This window comes from Enhydra lutris, unplaced genomic scaffold (assembly GCF_002288905.1).
Source record: "Enhydra lutris kenyoni isolate GAN:26980312 unplaced genomic scaffold, ASM228890v2 scaffoldscaffold66, whole genome shotgun sequence".
In the NCBI taxonomy this organism is placed as follows: Eukaryota; Metazoa; Chordata; class Mammalia; order Carnivora; family Mustelidae; genus Enhydra; species Enhydra lutris.
The window spans coordinates 14654849-14672108 of NW_019154150.1; the positions used below are offsets into that span (position 1 = coordinate 14654849).

Below are 17260 nucleotides of genomic sequence, written 5' to 3' on the forward strand. Positions count from 1 at the left end.
AAAGAAGAGACGAGGAGAGGAGGAAAGAAAAAAGAAGAGACGAGGAGAGGAGAGGAGGAAAGAAAAAAGAAGAGACGAGGAGAGGAGAGGAGGAAAGAAAAAAGAAGAGACGAGGAGAGGAGAGGAGGAAAGAAAAAAGAAGAGACGAGGAGAGGAGAGAAGAAAAAAAGAGACGAGGAGAGGAGAGGAGAGGAGAGAAGAAAAAAGAGACGAGGAGAGGAGCGAAAAGAAGAGGAGCCGAGAGGAGAGGAGCCGAGAGGAGAGGGGCCGAGAGGAGAGGGGCCGAGAGGAGAGGGGCCGAGAGGAGAGGGGCCGAGAGGAGAGGGGCCGAGAGGAGAGGGGCGAAAAGAAGAGGGGCCGAGAGGAGAGGAGCGAAAAGAAGAGGGGCCGAGAGGAGAGGAGCGAAGAGAAGAGGGGCCGAGAGGAGAGGAGCGAAAAGAAGAGGGGCCGAGAGGAGAGGAGCGAAAAGAAGAGCGGAGAGAAGAAAAAAGAAAAGAGGAGGGAGGGGGCGGACGGAGGAGGGGGCGGACGGAGGAGGGGGCGGACGGAGGAAAGTCTTGGGGAGGAGGGGGGGAGGAGGAGGGGGCGGACGGAGAAAAGTCTTGGGGAGGAGGGGGGGAGGAGGAGGGGGGAAGGGGGTAGGGGGGAGAAAAAAAGTCCTGGGACACCTGATGGCATTGGACTCTTGATTTCAGATCAGGTCATGATCCCAGGGTCATGAGATTAAGCCTGGTCAGGCTCTGTGTTGGGCATGGAGTCGTCTTAAGATTCTCTCCCTTTCTCCCTCTGCCCCACCCCCACCGCCTGGGCCTGCACACACTCTTGGGGGAAAAAAAAAGCCTTAGATGTTATCTGAAAGTTCAGTCAGAACACTAGGAAGGTAGATTTTTTGAAGCTGATTTTTGTTTCAGTGGGTGAGGAACCACTCCATACACAGGCATAAAGTAGTAAAGCTATGAAGATGGTCCGGGAGCAGAAATAACAGCTGAAGCAAGAAGGAACACAGGGAAAGTCCCCTGATCACCTCAACAGTGTTTTCAACTGTGCAAGCAATTAAACCATAGTCCTTTCCTATTATTTTGGAAAAAATAAAACGTAAGAATTATTCCAAATAACCTCTTTCATGATTCAGTTTTATAAATTTGAATTGCCAATATAATGGGTAAGACCCATAAAACTAGAAATTCTATCTTAATATTTAGTGATCCTTTATTATCAATGTATAAACAGAAGTATGCTAACAGTGGTACTTTTTCCCTGAAGACACTGAAACTAAAAGCCCAGAGAAAATCAATATAGTCAGTCAGTTTTCTCCCTACATACAGTCACAGAAAGTTGTATAAAGCAAGAGCTATAACAAGTTATCTCTAATCCTTGTTAGGTGGTAGTATTTGTTGGTTCATCTTTTACTTATTCACATTCCTTAAGTTTTTATAAACAGCAAATATTCTCTTCACAAACAAAAAGATGATCACTTTATAAACTAATGAGCTAACTAATAGCTACTTGAACTAAAACACTTGGTTTTTATTGAATAAGAAAACTTGCTTGATAAGTTCATCACTAAAAAATATTTCTAAACTTTTATATAGGCGATTTAGTAATATTTTATACCAAAATAAAGTTAAGCCCAAATTGAATTTTACGGTCTCCCTCTCAGCAGACATCTTTGCTCTTTATTCGCCCCTAGTAACCAAACATACGTGCAAGTGAACACAATCAATAGTATCAAGTGCTTCTGTTTGCAAAGAAAAGGAAAATAACAAAACCTACATGTTTTTTCAAAATTACCTGAGGTGGAAATATTTGTAGCACTTCCTACACACACTTACCTGTGCAGAGTTCCACCACTAGCCAGAGATGATTGCTGGTTTCATACCATTCATGAAAAGTTACAATGTTTTTGTGTTTAATTTCATGGGTGAGACGGACCTATAAAAATACAGCATTCAGAAACACAAAAAAAAGAAAATGCTTAATTTTCTCATATTAATCCTCACACCTGTTAAGAAACACCTAAATACACAATTGGGAAGTGGGTAACAAAATAGCAGAATTTGGTGGAATCAGACAAACATTAAAATGATGGCTCTGAAGGCTGGTGATGTGGGAAAATGCTAATTTAATGTATAGTCTTAAAAAAAAAAAACTTATGCAATACAGTTTGTGTATTTACGTAAACACAACATTGCAAAAGAAATGTTCATAGGAAAAGGACCGAAAATAATACGTCAAAATAGCTGTTATAAGTAGAACTGCTGGTAATTTCTTCTACTTTTTTCTATTTTCTACATTAAGTACACACTATTTTATAATTAGTAAAGAAATAATTTTCAAGGAAGAAAAACACCTTTACTAAGTAACAATAACCTCAAGGCTCAATAACACAATAGTTAAATTATATAGCAAGTGAAAAATTATTAGCCCAACTTCAAAATGTTTAATTTTATATCGTAAAAAAATGACAGCATAATAATTTAAGTGAAAAAGGCAAGAAACAAAATTATGCATTATCAGGATTCAAAAAATTTTTTTAAACTCATAGTAAACAACACTAGAACCAACCAACCAAAACAAAACGGACTACTTCAGGTGACAGCACAATGCAGCCCTTTCTTTTCCCCACCTCTTCTACCCATTCTTCTAGATTTGTCCAAGTTTTCTATAATAATGATACATTACTTTTAAAATATTTAAAAGAATCCTTAAAGGATTCTACAATTTTATTCTTAAAAATATCCTTAGTGGGGACGCCTGGGTGGCTCAGTGGGTTAAGCCTCCACCTTTCGCTCAGGTCATGATCCCAGAGTCCTGGGATCCAGCCCCGTATCAGGCTCTCTGCTCAGCAGGGAGCCTGCTTCCTCCTCTTTCTCTGCCTGCCTCTCTGCCTACTTGTGATCTCTGTCAAATAAATAAATAAAATCTTTAAAAAATATATATCCTTAGTGAATCCCAGTGTAAATTCACTCAGGTTATTAAAAGAATCATTACAGGGGCGCCTGGGTGGCTCAGTGGGTTGAGCCGCTGCCTTCGGCTCAGGTCATGATCTCGGGGTCCTGGGATCGAGTCCCGCATCGGGCTCTCTGCTCGGCGGGGAGCCTGCTTCCCTCTCTCTCTCTCTCTCTGCCTGCCTCTCTGTCTACTTGTGATCTCTCTCTGTCAAATAAATAAATAAAATCTTTAAAAAATAAAAATAAAAAAAAAAGAATCATTACAGTGAGCTCACTGACCTTAAAATGTACATTTTCATTATATCATGAGAATTCCTGTGCACCAAAAACAAGAGTGAACTGAAAACTCAAAGATGCAAGAACCTGTCAGTTAAAAAAATACCAACTTGCCCCAGGGATTTTTGTTTTCTCCCTTCAAAATCCCTAGAAGTATGGAAACTAAAACCATAAAAATATGTGCTCTATTAACAAACCATCCAGACTCCAAATTCGTGATCCAAGTGCTTTGGATCCTTGTCCTCTGATTTCCTTACACACACACACACACACACACACACACACACTCTATTGTCACTCACACTCAACACAGGCTAACAGGCCCATTGATCCACAGAAATACAGAGCTCCCGGTTTTAAAAATGGATAAGTGGTACACTTTAGGAACAGCGGGTGGGCTCGTATTCTAACACAAAGAAAGGGAAATGAATCCACATAATTTAGAAGACAGAGGAAAAAAAACAAAAATCAGAGTGACCAAGAGAATTTGAGGAGCACCCTATTATAAACTAATACAGGGCCAGAAGAAAATGGGGAAGACACAGCATGAGCATGTTTAAATGGATCCCCATTGATTCAGGCACTGGAAGGGGGAGGTCCTAATGACAAGTAAAGGAGGTGTGGAAATTCCAACAGAAATCAGGCCACAGCCCAGCCTCCCACACTCCCTATCACTCAGTATATGTAAGAGTAAGTACCTACTCTTCCTGATACTGGTTCACCTCAGCACTTTCAATCTCGCAAACCACCCATCTGTTGAAATAATTCATTCTTCTTGCTGGATTAATTAAATGTCCTTTCCATGTGGCTCCTATGAACTTTAAAGTTAGATCTGTAGCCCCCATTGTATTTCTATTGGCCTGCATTGTTAGGTTTTGACCAAGAGCTGTAACATCTCCAAAATCTTGCACACATCCTAGCTTGTGACCACTACCTGCTGACTCTCCAGCTCACTCACTCTAGTACTCCAATTCTGGTTCAGTTTAGACCTCCACACTCTGCACAGACACAAGCAACTGAGGCAGACACAAGCCACACTGACTGATACGGCTTCAGTTTAGGATCTCCAATTTCAAGTGGCCCCAGCCAGTCTGTCCTCCAAATGAGGATTCACATTTCTGCTTTCCTCTTGCCTAGAACATCACCTTCCACCACCCCCTCAATTGAGGACTTAGCTTCTCAGTTCAGAGAAAACCTTATTAGAAGAGAAATTCCTTGTGTTCCCAGCACCAAATCTACAAACTAACACCTATAACGTGTCCTATACACCTGTTTTCCCTCAACTATCCACACTCCTTAGAGAAACCAACACCTTCTTACACCCCTTAGAAGAACTACCTTCAAAACAAAAACAAAGAGTAAAAAGTGTTGCCACCAAAGATGTGGAGAAATGGAATTCCTTGTACACTGTTGGGAGTGTAAAATGCTATAGCCTCTGTGGAAAACAGTGTGTTACTTGCTTAAAAAAAAAGAAAAAAAAAGTTAAACATAGAATTCCATTTTCTGAGTATATATCTAAAGGACTGAAAGCAGAATATGTCCTGAAGACATATATGAACACCTATTTTCACAGCAGCATTATTCACGATAGCCGAAAGGTAGAAGAACACAAGTGTCCATAGACAGGTAAATGGATAAGCAAAATGTGGTCTATATATACACAGTAGAATATTGCAGTCTTATGAAAATTTCTGACACATGCTTCAACATGGATGAACCTTGAGAACACCATGCTAAGTGAAATAAGTCATAAAAGACAAAGGAGGTAGGATTCTACTTACATAAGGTACCATTCAGAGACAAAGTAGAATGGTGATTGCCTGGGACTGGAGAAGGAGAAATGAGGAATTACTGTTTAATGTGTATAGAGTTTCAGTTTTGCTAGGTGACGAGAGTTCTGGACCATCCAACAATCACACTCTGGGTATTTACCCAAAAGAGTTGAAACCTTATGTCCACACAAAAACCGGTACACAGATGTTTATAGCAGCTTTATTCACAATTGCAAACAATCAAGATGCCCTTTGATAGATGAACAAACTGGTACATCTATGTGATGTTGTTTCTCAAAAGACATGAGCTGTCAGCCACAGACAGACACAGAAAACATTGCTAAGTTAAAGATGTCAATCTGAAAAGGCTACGTACTATACAATTCCAACTATATTACATTCTGGAAAAGGCAGAACTATGGACCTAATAAAAAGGTCAGTGGTTGCCCAAGGTTGGGGAGAAGGTGGAGGGATGACTAGTTGGAGCACAGTGGATTTTTAGGGCAGTGAAAGTCGTCTGTACGATACTGTAATGATACATATTACATTTGTCCACCACTATGGAAGGTACACCACCAAGAGTGCACCCTAATGTCAACTATGGAGTTTGGATGATTATGCTGTACCAATGTGGATTCATACAATGTACCAATGGTACATTGTAATATATGTGCCACTTCGGTAGGGATGCTGACAATGGAGACTATGCATGCAGGACAACAGGGAGTAAGTGGAAAATCACTACACTTTTTGCTGTGACTCTAAAACTGCTCTTAAGAACTTAACTTTTTAGGGGCCCCTGGATGGCTCAGTTGGTTAAGCATCCAACTCTTGATCTCAGCTCAGGTCTTGATCTCAGGGTCATGAGTTCAAGCCCCACACTGAGCTCCACCCTGGGCATGGAGCCTACTATTTAAAAAAAAAAAAAAAAAAAAAAAAAATTTTTAACTTAAAAAAAAATGAGTTCTAGGGATGGTGTTGGTTATACAGCATAATGAATGTACTGAATATCACTAGCTATACACTTAAAAATGGTCAAAATGGTACATTTTTGATACATGTATTTTACCACAATGAGGGGGAAAAAAAACCCTAAATTTTGTCCAGGACTCTGGGCTTTAAATTTTAAACCCAACTCACTATTACCCACTGTCCTTCCTTTGGCAAGCTTCATAAATCACATACTAAATTTATAAGTAAGTAATCTAATATAGAGTGTATTTTCCCTGACTCTTCGCAAAAAAATAACAAAGTTGGTAATTACCTAGGTATGTATACTAGTCATTATTCAGGATTGGTGGCACTAAACGGATAGAAGGTCACCCATTCCAGATTGAAAATATGGTATATGCTATAGTGAGTTCAATGGCTTGGTTAGATGCTACCACCTCTCCTTGATAATAGCTCTGTATTTTCCCAGGGGGAAGGAAACATACTTGACTTACTTACCCAATTGGTTATTTCAGGCCTTTTGTTCTTATCAGTACAAAGAATAGCTACAAAATTGATTGTTCCCTTCCGACGCCCTTTATAAACAACAGTGTTGCTTCCTCGGCCAATCTCCTCATACAGAATGAAGTTTTCCATCTCTGGGCTGACTTCTCACATTGGATAAAATAACAGCCTAATGGCATCTCTAGTTCCTAAAAGGTAAACAAAAACCTTTATAAATGCAAGCTGGTTACATGTTTAATTAGCCTAGGATACTTAATATGTAAACCTAATAATTCTATAAACTCAGAAAATTCACCTACAAATGTTAGATACTAATGTCTCTTTGTAGGGTGAAGAAAAAAATAAGCTAAGGGGAAAACAAAAAAATTCACAAATTCCTTCAACAAGATCTCAACAAAAGTGATGAAAATGACAAAAAGAGGGATGAAGGAGGTGCCAGTCAATGTATCTTGATACTTTTCTTGGGCTCTTATTACAAAGACAGGCACATTGTGTCAATATCTGTATAGAATGTGCCAATATATGACCCACCTAAACCTCAAATTGTGAGATACAAATTAGACAATGTATGTTAAAATGCTTTATATGTAATGATATATTACATCTAATCCACAAAGATTCTAAGAGTCAACCCAAATATTATTTGAAGTCAACTGTTACTAAACTAAAGGGTCCTCTTCCACATTCAGCTTGCTGCCTGCATTTGTAAATAAAGTTTTAACTGGAACCGAGCCACACCCATTCATTTGTATATTGTCTAAGGCTCCTTTTAGGATACAATTGCAGAGCTGTGACAGAATAATGGCCTACACACATTTTAAATACCTCCTATCTAGCCCTTTAAAGTTCACCAACTTCTGTTTTAAATTTAAACAAAAACAAAAAAAAATTTTTTTAACCAACTACTTCATCATCTAGGGTATAAGCAGTTAAGAGAGTTCATTTTCTTGGCCAATTTGTCCTAATTTGCATGACTGAACAGGAATTGATATAGTCTTATCAGATTTTATTTAGAATTAAAGCACATCAGTGGATTCAGCAACTTGAACAATACTTTTACAATATAATCGAAGTATTTACTTGATTCACAAAACCGATTTTAAATTGGTATCTCTTTGGAAGGACTTCATATGCTAGACTACAGAAAATTTTCCAGAAATTATCCAGTAAGCTGTAAGAAATTCTTTAAAAGCAGTTGTTTCTACATTGTATCCAGTAAATCAGAACCTATAGCAAAACTCTTTGAAAAAGAATGTAAAAGAGAAGTTAATGAGTATGGCATTTCTTTTTGGGCAGATGAAAATGTTCTGGAATTAGTACTGATGGTTGTACAACTTTGTGAATACACTAAAAATCCCTGAATCAGGGTGCCTAGGTGGCTCAGTAGGTTAAGTATCTGCCTTGGGTGCAGGTCATGATCTTGGGGTCCTGGGATTGAGCCCCTAGTGCTGCCTACTCAGTGTGGAGTCTGCTTCTCCCTCTCCCTCTGCCCTCCCATCCCCACACTCTCGTTCTCTCCCCCAATAAATACAATCTTTAAAAAAAAAAAAATCACTGGGGGCACCAAGGTGGCTCAGATGGTTGGGCCTTTGCCTTCAGCTCAAATCATGATCCCAGAGTGCTGGGATCAAGCCCCGCATCAGGTTCCCTGTTCTGCGGGGTGCCTGCTTCCCTCTCTCCCTCTGCCTGCTTGTGCTTTCTCTAACAAATAAGTGAATAAAATCTTTTTTTTTTTTAATCACTGAATTGTACATTTTAAAAGGGGTTAACTGTATAGTATCTACATATCTCAATTTTGTGTTGATAAAATTGGCATGTACTTTAAGTTTAAGGTGGTACAATGTGATTTGATACATTTATATATAGAATATGATCACTACCATAGCAGTAGTCAATATCTCTACATGTGACATAATTATCAAGGCCATTCTCACCTTTTTGTGGTAGGAAAATGTAAGATCTATTCTTGTAGTGACTTTGAAGTACATAATACCTTATTGTTTAGTATCATCACTATGCTGTATAGCAGATCTCCAGAATGTATTCTCTGCTGTAGGCCATACCACAACAGGTAGGGCCTACATACCTGAGAGCCAGATTTGGCCAATAGGCAGCAGTCTGTCCTATCCTGGCATAGGGAACCAGTAATCTAACAATTTAGGAATAACGAATTTTATGATTCCATTTTCCAAAGAAATTAAAATTTACTGAAAATGGGAAAAAAATCCATAAAATGTACAGGCTAGTAATTACATTAAGTTATTTGGATTACAAATCTGGTCTCTATGTCATATCAGAAAAACTCATACTATTGAGAGCAACATTCTTTAAATTTTAAGTAGAAAAGATGTGGAAGAAATCCAAATTTAAATCAAATGACAATCCAAAAGTGGCACAGGTAGTATCTGTTTATTTTAATAAGCACTTTTACTAAGTTCTGTGCTCCTCTCTTCCTAAAAGACATTCATTGAAAACCAATGCTGACTCATGACCCACCAAAATTCAGCCCAGACAAAAGTAATTTTGTGGCAACAGGTCAACATTACAAAGTATGTAATATAACCAAAGTAAGATTAAAATGACAGTATGTTAAGATGGAAAAGCCATTTAGCCAGAAAAAAACAACCAGACCTTTAACATTTAGTTAAATGTTCACAAATCAGCTACATTAGAATACAGCAGGATAAGGTGTTGAAATAAGTTTTTATGTAAGACAAAGAATTGATTCTTTGAAAATAAGGTTTTAAGGAAACCTTAAAATGAAATCTTCAAGTTTTGAACTTGATTCAGGCCAAATTATTTTCTTCAATCTTTTACTGAGTAGTGACATCTGGGCAGACCACGCAGCCTGAAATTAATGAAATGCACCAATTACAAAGTCTGGTTTAGGTAAGAGAGGTTTACTATGGAAACACTTCCCCTCTCTGAGGTTCAGTTTCCTTAGAGTAAAATACGAATTGGATCAAATGATTTTCTAAGTTTAGTTTCAAGTTTGAAATTCCAGGCTTTTAGAGTCTTTTTGGCTCACTCCAAGGCCATTCTCACCTTAGACTTCCTAATAAGAGTTTTTAAAAATATGTAACCTCTTAAATTGTAAAATAAAACACAAATACAGAAAACTCCACAAAATAAATGTATAGTTTAATGATTATAAGAGGGACATCCTTGTGATCACCACCCAGGTAAAGAACATCACTTTGCCTGCTACTCCAGAAGTCCCTTCCTGAGCCTATGGCAATCACAACTCCTCATCCTTTCCAAAGGCAATCATTCTCCTGAGTTTGTTATCACTTCCTAGTGTTTGTTTATTGTGTTCTCACCGAGTGTGCATTTCCAGACACCACCATTTAGTCTTCCCAACTTTTCTAAAGGTGTGGCGTGTCTTTTAAGACTCTCAACCTACAAGCTCACCAAGGTATTATCAGAGAAGCCAGAAATCAGAACAAATCACACATAGGACCAAATGAGGCATTTAAGATTCAGTGGCTGGGCTTACAGGCAACAATCTCTGAAACTAACCAGGTGCTAGAGGCACGCAGATGAAGACCGGAACCCTCCCTTAACTCTACCTTCAGATCATTAACTCCTCAACTAACAGCAACTGCCCCAGCCCAAACCTATTGAATCAGAAACTGTGGAAGCAAAGCCCAGCTACCTGCGGTTTCACTCACCACCCCCCCCCCCCGGATGCACGCTCAACTTCGCTAACTACAGACTAAAACAACCTTTTTGGAGGGCGTAAAAGGTGGCAGGCGCTGTGCCCAAGCATTCAACAGGTGCGCCTCCTTGACAGGCTCAATTAACTACAGGCTTTAAGCTTAGCCTGATCTCGAAAGCGCCGGTGCTCAATTACTATGTAAACAACCCTCACTCCAAGAAGCTCACTGCCAGCGAACTGGAGGTTTTCACTCTCTTTCTCTCCACGTCCACAGACATCTGGAAGCACAGCCGGCTTAGAATTCGGGAAGCGCCGCCAAGGTTTTAAGGGGAAAAACTCCGAATCTGGGACGTCCATAAAGCTCATCTTCCGAACCCTACAGCCCCGAATCCCCCTTGCACCATAGTCCTCAAGAAGGTGTCCCATGTGCCCGGAACCAAAGCCTCGAGAAAACTGTTTCAGGTTTTTAGTTTAACTCGGTAACAAAGCAGAGTCGGAAGAAAGAAGACGCCGGAGACACAGGGTTCACGGAGAAAGGGTAGGTGAATGGCGCCCCTCCAGGCCTGTAGTGTACCCCGCACCCTCAGCAAGACACAAACCCAAATTTGTAAACCCTAAAACTGCCACCGCCTCTCACCAGAACGCTCCGGGGGAAAAGCCGCCGACGCAGTGGAAGGCGCCAGCCAAGGCGCGAGTCTGGAGTTCTAATCCTTCAAGGCAGGTCCACTGGCCAAGGCCCGGGGTGAAGCAATGGAGCAAAGTGGAACGCGCAGGCGCAGTTTTAGGTAGTGCGTATCTAACACCCCTTTGCGTTTGGATTCGCCCATCCCGTCTCCAGGGCAGCACGCAGAACGCCGGAAGCAGCGCAGGGCGCTGACTGGCTGAGCAATTTGAGTTCCTATTGGCTAGGGCCCGGAAGTGGGGGGGGCCGTGGCGAAGCGTCTGTCCAACCTAACTGCGTGCGGTGGTTGGGATTTGGGGCGGCTGGGAGAACTGCTTGGGCTATAGATTCGCTTTTGGAGGCTATGAAAGCCTGGGACCTTGTTATTTCTTCTTGCCCCACACTGTCCTTCTCTATCTTCTTCCATTCTGACACTTGCCGGAGCTCAGGGACGAGGCGACGCAGTCTGGGTAACAAATGGCTCAGAAAGAAGCGGATGTCTCGGGTCCCTCACCCTTAGAAGAAAAGAGAAGACTAAAGAGAAAACCTTTCTTCTTGCACCTGAGAAAACAGACCATATCCTCCATCTCGAGTTGATTGCATATGGCTTTTAAAATTCCACGTCCTCAAATTCCAGCTACGAGACACGTGAACACAAGCCCCCCTCTTCCCTCCGTCAAGTTAGGCCAGTGGTTCTCAAACTTTGGCATCAGAATCACCTGGAACGCTTGTTGAAACACGTTTCTGGGCCCCACACACAGAACACCTGATTCTGTGCCTCTGGATGAGGTCCAAAATGTTGCAGTTCTATCAAGTTTTACCAGATGATGTGGATGTTGCTGTTCAGGAGCCACGCTTTGCAAAACTGTATGTGGAGGAGCTGTTCATCTCTTTGATCTCAGGTGAATCGCAGCTATTCTTTGACTTACAACCCTTCGTACTCTCTCAGGACTCTTTCTGAACGGCTTCTGCTTTCAAGATAGAACTTGGAAGTACTTTCTAAATGACATGAGCTAAAGGCTGAAAGCAGTGGAGAATGAAGAATGCCTTCTGAACCCTGAGGCTTTTTCTACCCACAATGATGGCAGCAGCTAGTGTTCTAATCTTTGGTGAAAAAAATTGGCAAAGTTGGGGAAAGAGATTTGCCAAATACCTGGCAGAAGAGAAGGCCTCCCAATAAAAGAGCTATGTTAAGGCCTTATTTCTTCCAAACCAAGTTCGCTAATCAATAACCCCCAAGATGTGCGATAGACACTGAGTGAGCCTTTTAATGCCTTAGTCTTGCATGTGTATATGTAGCCGCAAATATCAAGATACATGAGGAAAGACCCTAATATGAAAGAGATTAAAATAAGCAAACCAATGAAACAAAAACAAGGCAGAAACCAGGCTAAAATTTCTAAGTTATTAATATCATTATAGATGTGAAATATATAGCATCTGTAGTTTGCATTCTCTTTTGTTTTTCTTTAATGCAAGAGATTTAAGAGTTGGGCCTTTGTTTGCTTTGTTACTAGATAAATTTTGCTCTTCTTGTTGGCCTGCGTATAATTGGTTTGGGGAAGCTACTGAAATTTCCTTTGTGGTCTAATAAATTACTAATATTTTTTAAATGTTCCACAGGAGTTTGGAAAGAAGATCTGTTTCTTATTTGTTGTGTTTAGAATTTCATATGCATATTTTCAAGGTTATTAACTGACATGTTCTAATCTTTCAAACCTTTTTAAGCTGCTTTATCCTGATTGCTCTGCCACTTACTGAGAAAGGTGTTTTGAAGTTATTCATTATGATTGTGGATTTGGCAATTACTTGTTTCTGGGTTTAGTTCAAGGACAGTGAGCTTAAAAAATAACAACAAAATTATCCCAGTGGAAATAAATAGAAGGAAAACACTATTAAAGATTAAAAAAAAGAAATAAAGGGGCGCCTGCCTGGGTGGCTCGAGTTGGTTAAACAACTGCCTTCGCTCAGGTCATGATCCCAGAGTACCAGGATCGAGTCCGGCATCGGGCTCCCAGCTCCAGGGGGAGTCTGCTTCTCTTCTCTCATGCTCTCTTTCACTCTCTCTCTCTCTCTCTCAAATAGATAGATAAATAAATTCTTTTTTTTAGGATTTTATTTATTTGACAGAGAGAGAGATCACAAGTAGGCAGAGAGGCAGGCAAAGAGAGAGGGGGAAGCAGGCTCCCCGCTGAGCAGAGAACCCGATGTGGGGCTCAATCCCAGGATCCTGAGACCATGACCTGAGCCGAAGGCAGAGGCTTAACCCACTGAGCCACCCAGGTGCCCCAATGAAGCTTTTTTAAAAAACAGAAATGAATGAAACAGAAGGGGGGAAAATCCAACCAGGATATAAACTCAGAGGGCAGAAGATGGTTTTCATGGTTCTCTTTTGGGTTGTAATTTCCTCCAGAGAACTAGACACAGAAGCTGACTGTTGTCCCCTGTGGTCTCCAGCTCTCCTTGTGGTGTGCTCCGTGCTCAGATTACCAGCTCAAGGGATGGACTATCTGGGAGACACAAGCTCAAGTCTGAGAACCTCAAGACCAAAGTACCCCATTACTTGGGAGTACTTTGAAGGCTTGGGAGAAAGCATGATCATTCCTCTAGCACCGGCTTACAAGTGTAAATACTGAAAGAGCCAGGCGCCACCTTCCTCTTCAATGGGAGATTTTCAACCCTATAACACTAACCCATAGTCTTTAAAATTTCTGGCCTCCTGAGATGTCTTTTCCCTTTAATAACAAGAATTAATCACTCTAACATCTGTTACACATGCTGTGGAAACTCCAGGTTAGACTAGATTTCCAGAGAAATTACATTTTTTGGACACTTATTGCAACAAATACCTTGATGATTGCTTCCTTCTCCCCGTCTTATCTCCAGGACATCCTAGTCACCTCTGACCCCGATCCCCCTCATTTATCTGATGGTGCTTTTTCTTCTTCCTTCCACAAATCCCATGTTACTTTGCAAGACATTTTACCAATGGTGTGGTAAGAACAGAGATTACATCACAGAAAGGACTTAAGAGTGAGTGTTAGACATAGTCATGAAAAGGGTGTTAGAAAGCAGGCACTTGCACACTGCTGGTGGGAGAGCAATTTGGCAATTTTATTGAAATAACAGATGCACATCCCCAAGGGTCCAGCGGCCCTTCTAAAAACTGATCTAAATCATATATATGTGTGTATATATACACACACGTATACTTATATTTGAAAAATAATGTATGCAAAGAGTATTCAATGCAGCCTCGTCTATAATTTTTAAAAAACTGATAACAATTCAAATGTCTATCAGCAAGATAATGATTAAATTAGACATGAATTTGCTCTTCGTGTATTGATATATAAATATCTCCAAATAGGGGAAAAAGCAAGATGCATAACACTGAGCCTAATATACTCCCATTTATAAACAAAAAAAAAAAAAAGAGGGAGCAAAAGTACATGCAGATATTTGTTCATATATGTGGAGAATAGTTCCAACACCTCCTGAAGGAAGGACAAGAAGCCAGTGACTGCTGACTATTGAAGGGAACCTGGGTGGGTGCAGGACCAGCTAGAAGAGACACAATTTGTACAGTTCAAATTTGAAACCACATAACAGGACTACTTATTCTACCTCTGCATCACATAATGTAAATGAATATATGTTTTTAAATGATATATAACATATGGATATGTCTTATATATACACACATATATACATTTATCCACAAATAGACAAAATGGAGTGTGGTTTGTTGCCATTCTGCAAGCCTCCCAGCTTCGTACCACCCTCCTCTCTTAGACTTACCCCATAGCCTCATTTTCCCTTCTCTCCTCTTCTACTCAGTTCAGGACTGACATCACTCGTTCTTTGTCCTCAGGGGAATATTGTCTCAGTCCCATCATCCTATCTGATGGAGCACCTGAGCTCCTTACCCATTCCTTATCTCCTCGGGACAGAGCTGATCTAATCTTTCATCAGCAGGAAGGTTGTTACAGAGTTTCCCCAAACAGATGTTGACTGCTCCTGATTGCTACCTTTAGGTATCCAAAGAGTCTATAGATTATTTGAACTCTGAGTTTTCTCTGAACAAATCTCAAGCCAAATTATTAAGCCAGCCTCTCTAAGAGTCTCTGAAAGGGGAAGGGCTGGTTCCCTTTCCTCTTTCCTGGTAACACTGAAAGAAAAGTTCTTTTTTTTTTAATATTTTATTTATTTATTTGACAGAGAGAGATCACAAGTAGACAGAGAGGCAGGCAGAGAGAGAGAGAGAGGGAAGCAGGCTTCCCGCTGAGCAGAGAGCCCGACGCGGGACTCGATCCCAGGACCCTGAGATCATGACCTGAGCCGAAGGCAGCGGCTTAACCCACTGAGCCACCCAGGCACCCCTGAAAGAAAAGTTCTTATCCATCCATCTCTGCGAGCAGCTCTGATTTTCAGCCTGAGCATAAATTCACATGTGATAGGGTAGTGTCACAGGTTTAACATTTCGTTTGTGATTTGTAGAAAATTATTTGTAAGCTTAGAAAGGCATTTCCCATGTGGAGATTAGCCATTCACATATTTTCTGCGTTTATTGTTTCAACTTTTACATTGGATTATTTAGTCCATCTGGAATTTGTCTTGGGGAACATAGGGGAAGTAGTTTCTAACTTTATTTCGCCTCAGAATAATTAACCAGTTATCCCAGCACTAACATTCTCCCTTTCCTCAGGCACTTGTGATGCTTTCTTCATGGTAGACCAGTTTTTTTAAATATACACATGAAGCTCTGTTTCTAGCTTGTTTATTTTGATCGGTTGAGATCTCTATTTGTGGAGTAGTTGAAGAGGATTCTGAATAATTTGGGTTTTAAAATTTTATAACATGGAAGAAAGACAAATTACCTGCAGAGAACAAAGGGGCAGGGTAACAGTGAGAACATAGGGAGGGGTATGGTTAAGAAAAGGCAGGGCACATGTGTGATGGGGAGCCATTTAGAGTTGAAGCCCTGAGCTACGCTAATAGCTGAACTGTGGCTACAGAACATCAAATTATAAGAGAAAAATTCTGGCATGGTGACTCTCTGGAGTTCACAGCTGTCTGGGAACAGGATCAGAGGAATCATATTATTAACCACGTATTCATTCAACAAATATATACTTAGAGCCTCCTGTGTATCAGGCAAGACATTCACTCCTGAGTCTAAAGCAGTGAACAAAAAGATAGCTTTCTGTCTCACAGAGTCTATTGGAACTGGAGAGAGAAATGGTGTCCCTGGACAAGAATACATTGTCAATGGGGGTTATGCATCTTGCTTTTTCTCTTAAAATAGCCATTGTGGATGACTGTCCATTTTTGGCAGTGCAAAACATGACTCTCCTTCTTATAATTGAGTTATTGCTCACTGTCTTGGGTAGCGTTGCCTAGAAATCGAAACTGAGAAGGGGATTCTTGTGCATGTGATTTATTGGGAAGCGTTCCTAGAAAAGGGAGAGTGAGGAAAATAGGACAGGACATAGGAGCAGCTAAGCAGGAATGTGGTTACCTGGAGACAAGCTTTGGCCTGAACCCACTGGTAGCCCCAAACCATAAATTGCAACCCAGAATTGGTTCCACCTTGAAGCTGAGGTGCCGTTTTCAAATGCTGGTAGCAGTCAAATATTGTGTAAGTCTACTTCCACCAGGTTGAGCAGCCTAATTTCCAAGGTTGTGATGGTTACTCTTACATAGAGTAAATATCAACAGAATGAAGTAATTGGAGGATGAGTATACCAGCCAGGTAGAGAATACCTTGGTGAGATCTCAGAAACACGAACTACATTCACCAAGTGAGACTTACACTTACCTTAACCATAAATCTAACTAGAATACTAGAGGTAACCCCACCTCTAGTCCTATGGGTCTCTGTGTCCTAAGGTTAGCAAAAGCCATAAAAGCCTAGACCAAGCCATAACTCTAAATCTACTCTTTCAACCCTAGACTTACATTAGCCCTAAATCTGATCCTAGCCCCAATTGTAACCCTGACTTTAGCCATATCCCAAACATAATTCTATCACTAGGTTAACCTAAGCCCCAGCCCTTTCTCCAATCTGAGCCCTGATCCTAACCCTAACCTTAACCACAGTTACAGCTCTGATCCCATGTCCTAGTCCTATGGTTCTCTTTATTCTTTCTTGTTTTTTTTAAAGCCCAGTTCCCCAGTCTTCCCAATATTTCTGTGAACTTCCCTGTATCTTATCAATATATTCCTATTTTATTCAATCAGAGTCCATTTCTGTTGCTTCCAGTTAAGAGCCCTGACTAATATGGGAAATGATCCCAAGAGTAGATGCAGACTAAAGAAAAACCCTAAAATTTCAGAGTAAATGTGGGGTGGATATCAGGTCTGCCTGGGGACCAACATGATGAGATCTAGCTCATTTTAAGGGTGGGAATTTGGCAACCTGTAGAAGAAAGAGAGAAAATGAGGATTGAAATTATTATCTGTAGTCACCTGGGATGGATACTCA

At 40.6% G+C, this 17260-nt stretch overlaps 1 protein-coding gene across 3 annotated transcripts in view; it reads right to left on the minus strand.

Annotated features, from left to right (window-relative positions):
* The window catches only part of LOC111159058 (unc-51 like kinase 4), a 618913-nt gene extending 608060 nt beyond the window's left edge, over nt 1-10853 (minus strand). The window contains exons 1-3 of one of the 3 annotated variants that reach the window (XM_022521436.1): nt 10750-10853; nt 6449-6642; nt 1833-1932 (exon numbers count right to left, since the gene is read on the minus strand). In XM_022521436.1, coding sequence (XP_022377144.1) covers nt 1833-1932; nt 6449-6586 — 238 coding nt within the window. In that variant the 5' untranslated portion in view covers nt 6587-6642; nt 10750-10853. Of the gene's footprint in view, nt 1-1832; nt 1933-6448; nt 6643-10749 lie in introns of those variants that run through there. The other 2 variants (XM_022521437.1, XM_022521438.1) reach the window with 2 other exon arrangements.
* Between the last annotated feature and the right edge of the window lie 6407 nt (nt 10854-17260).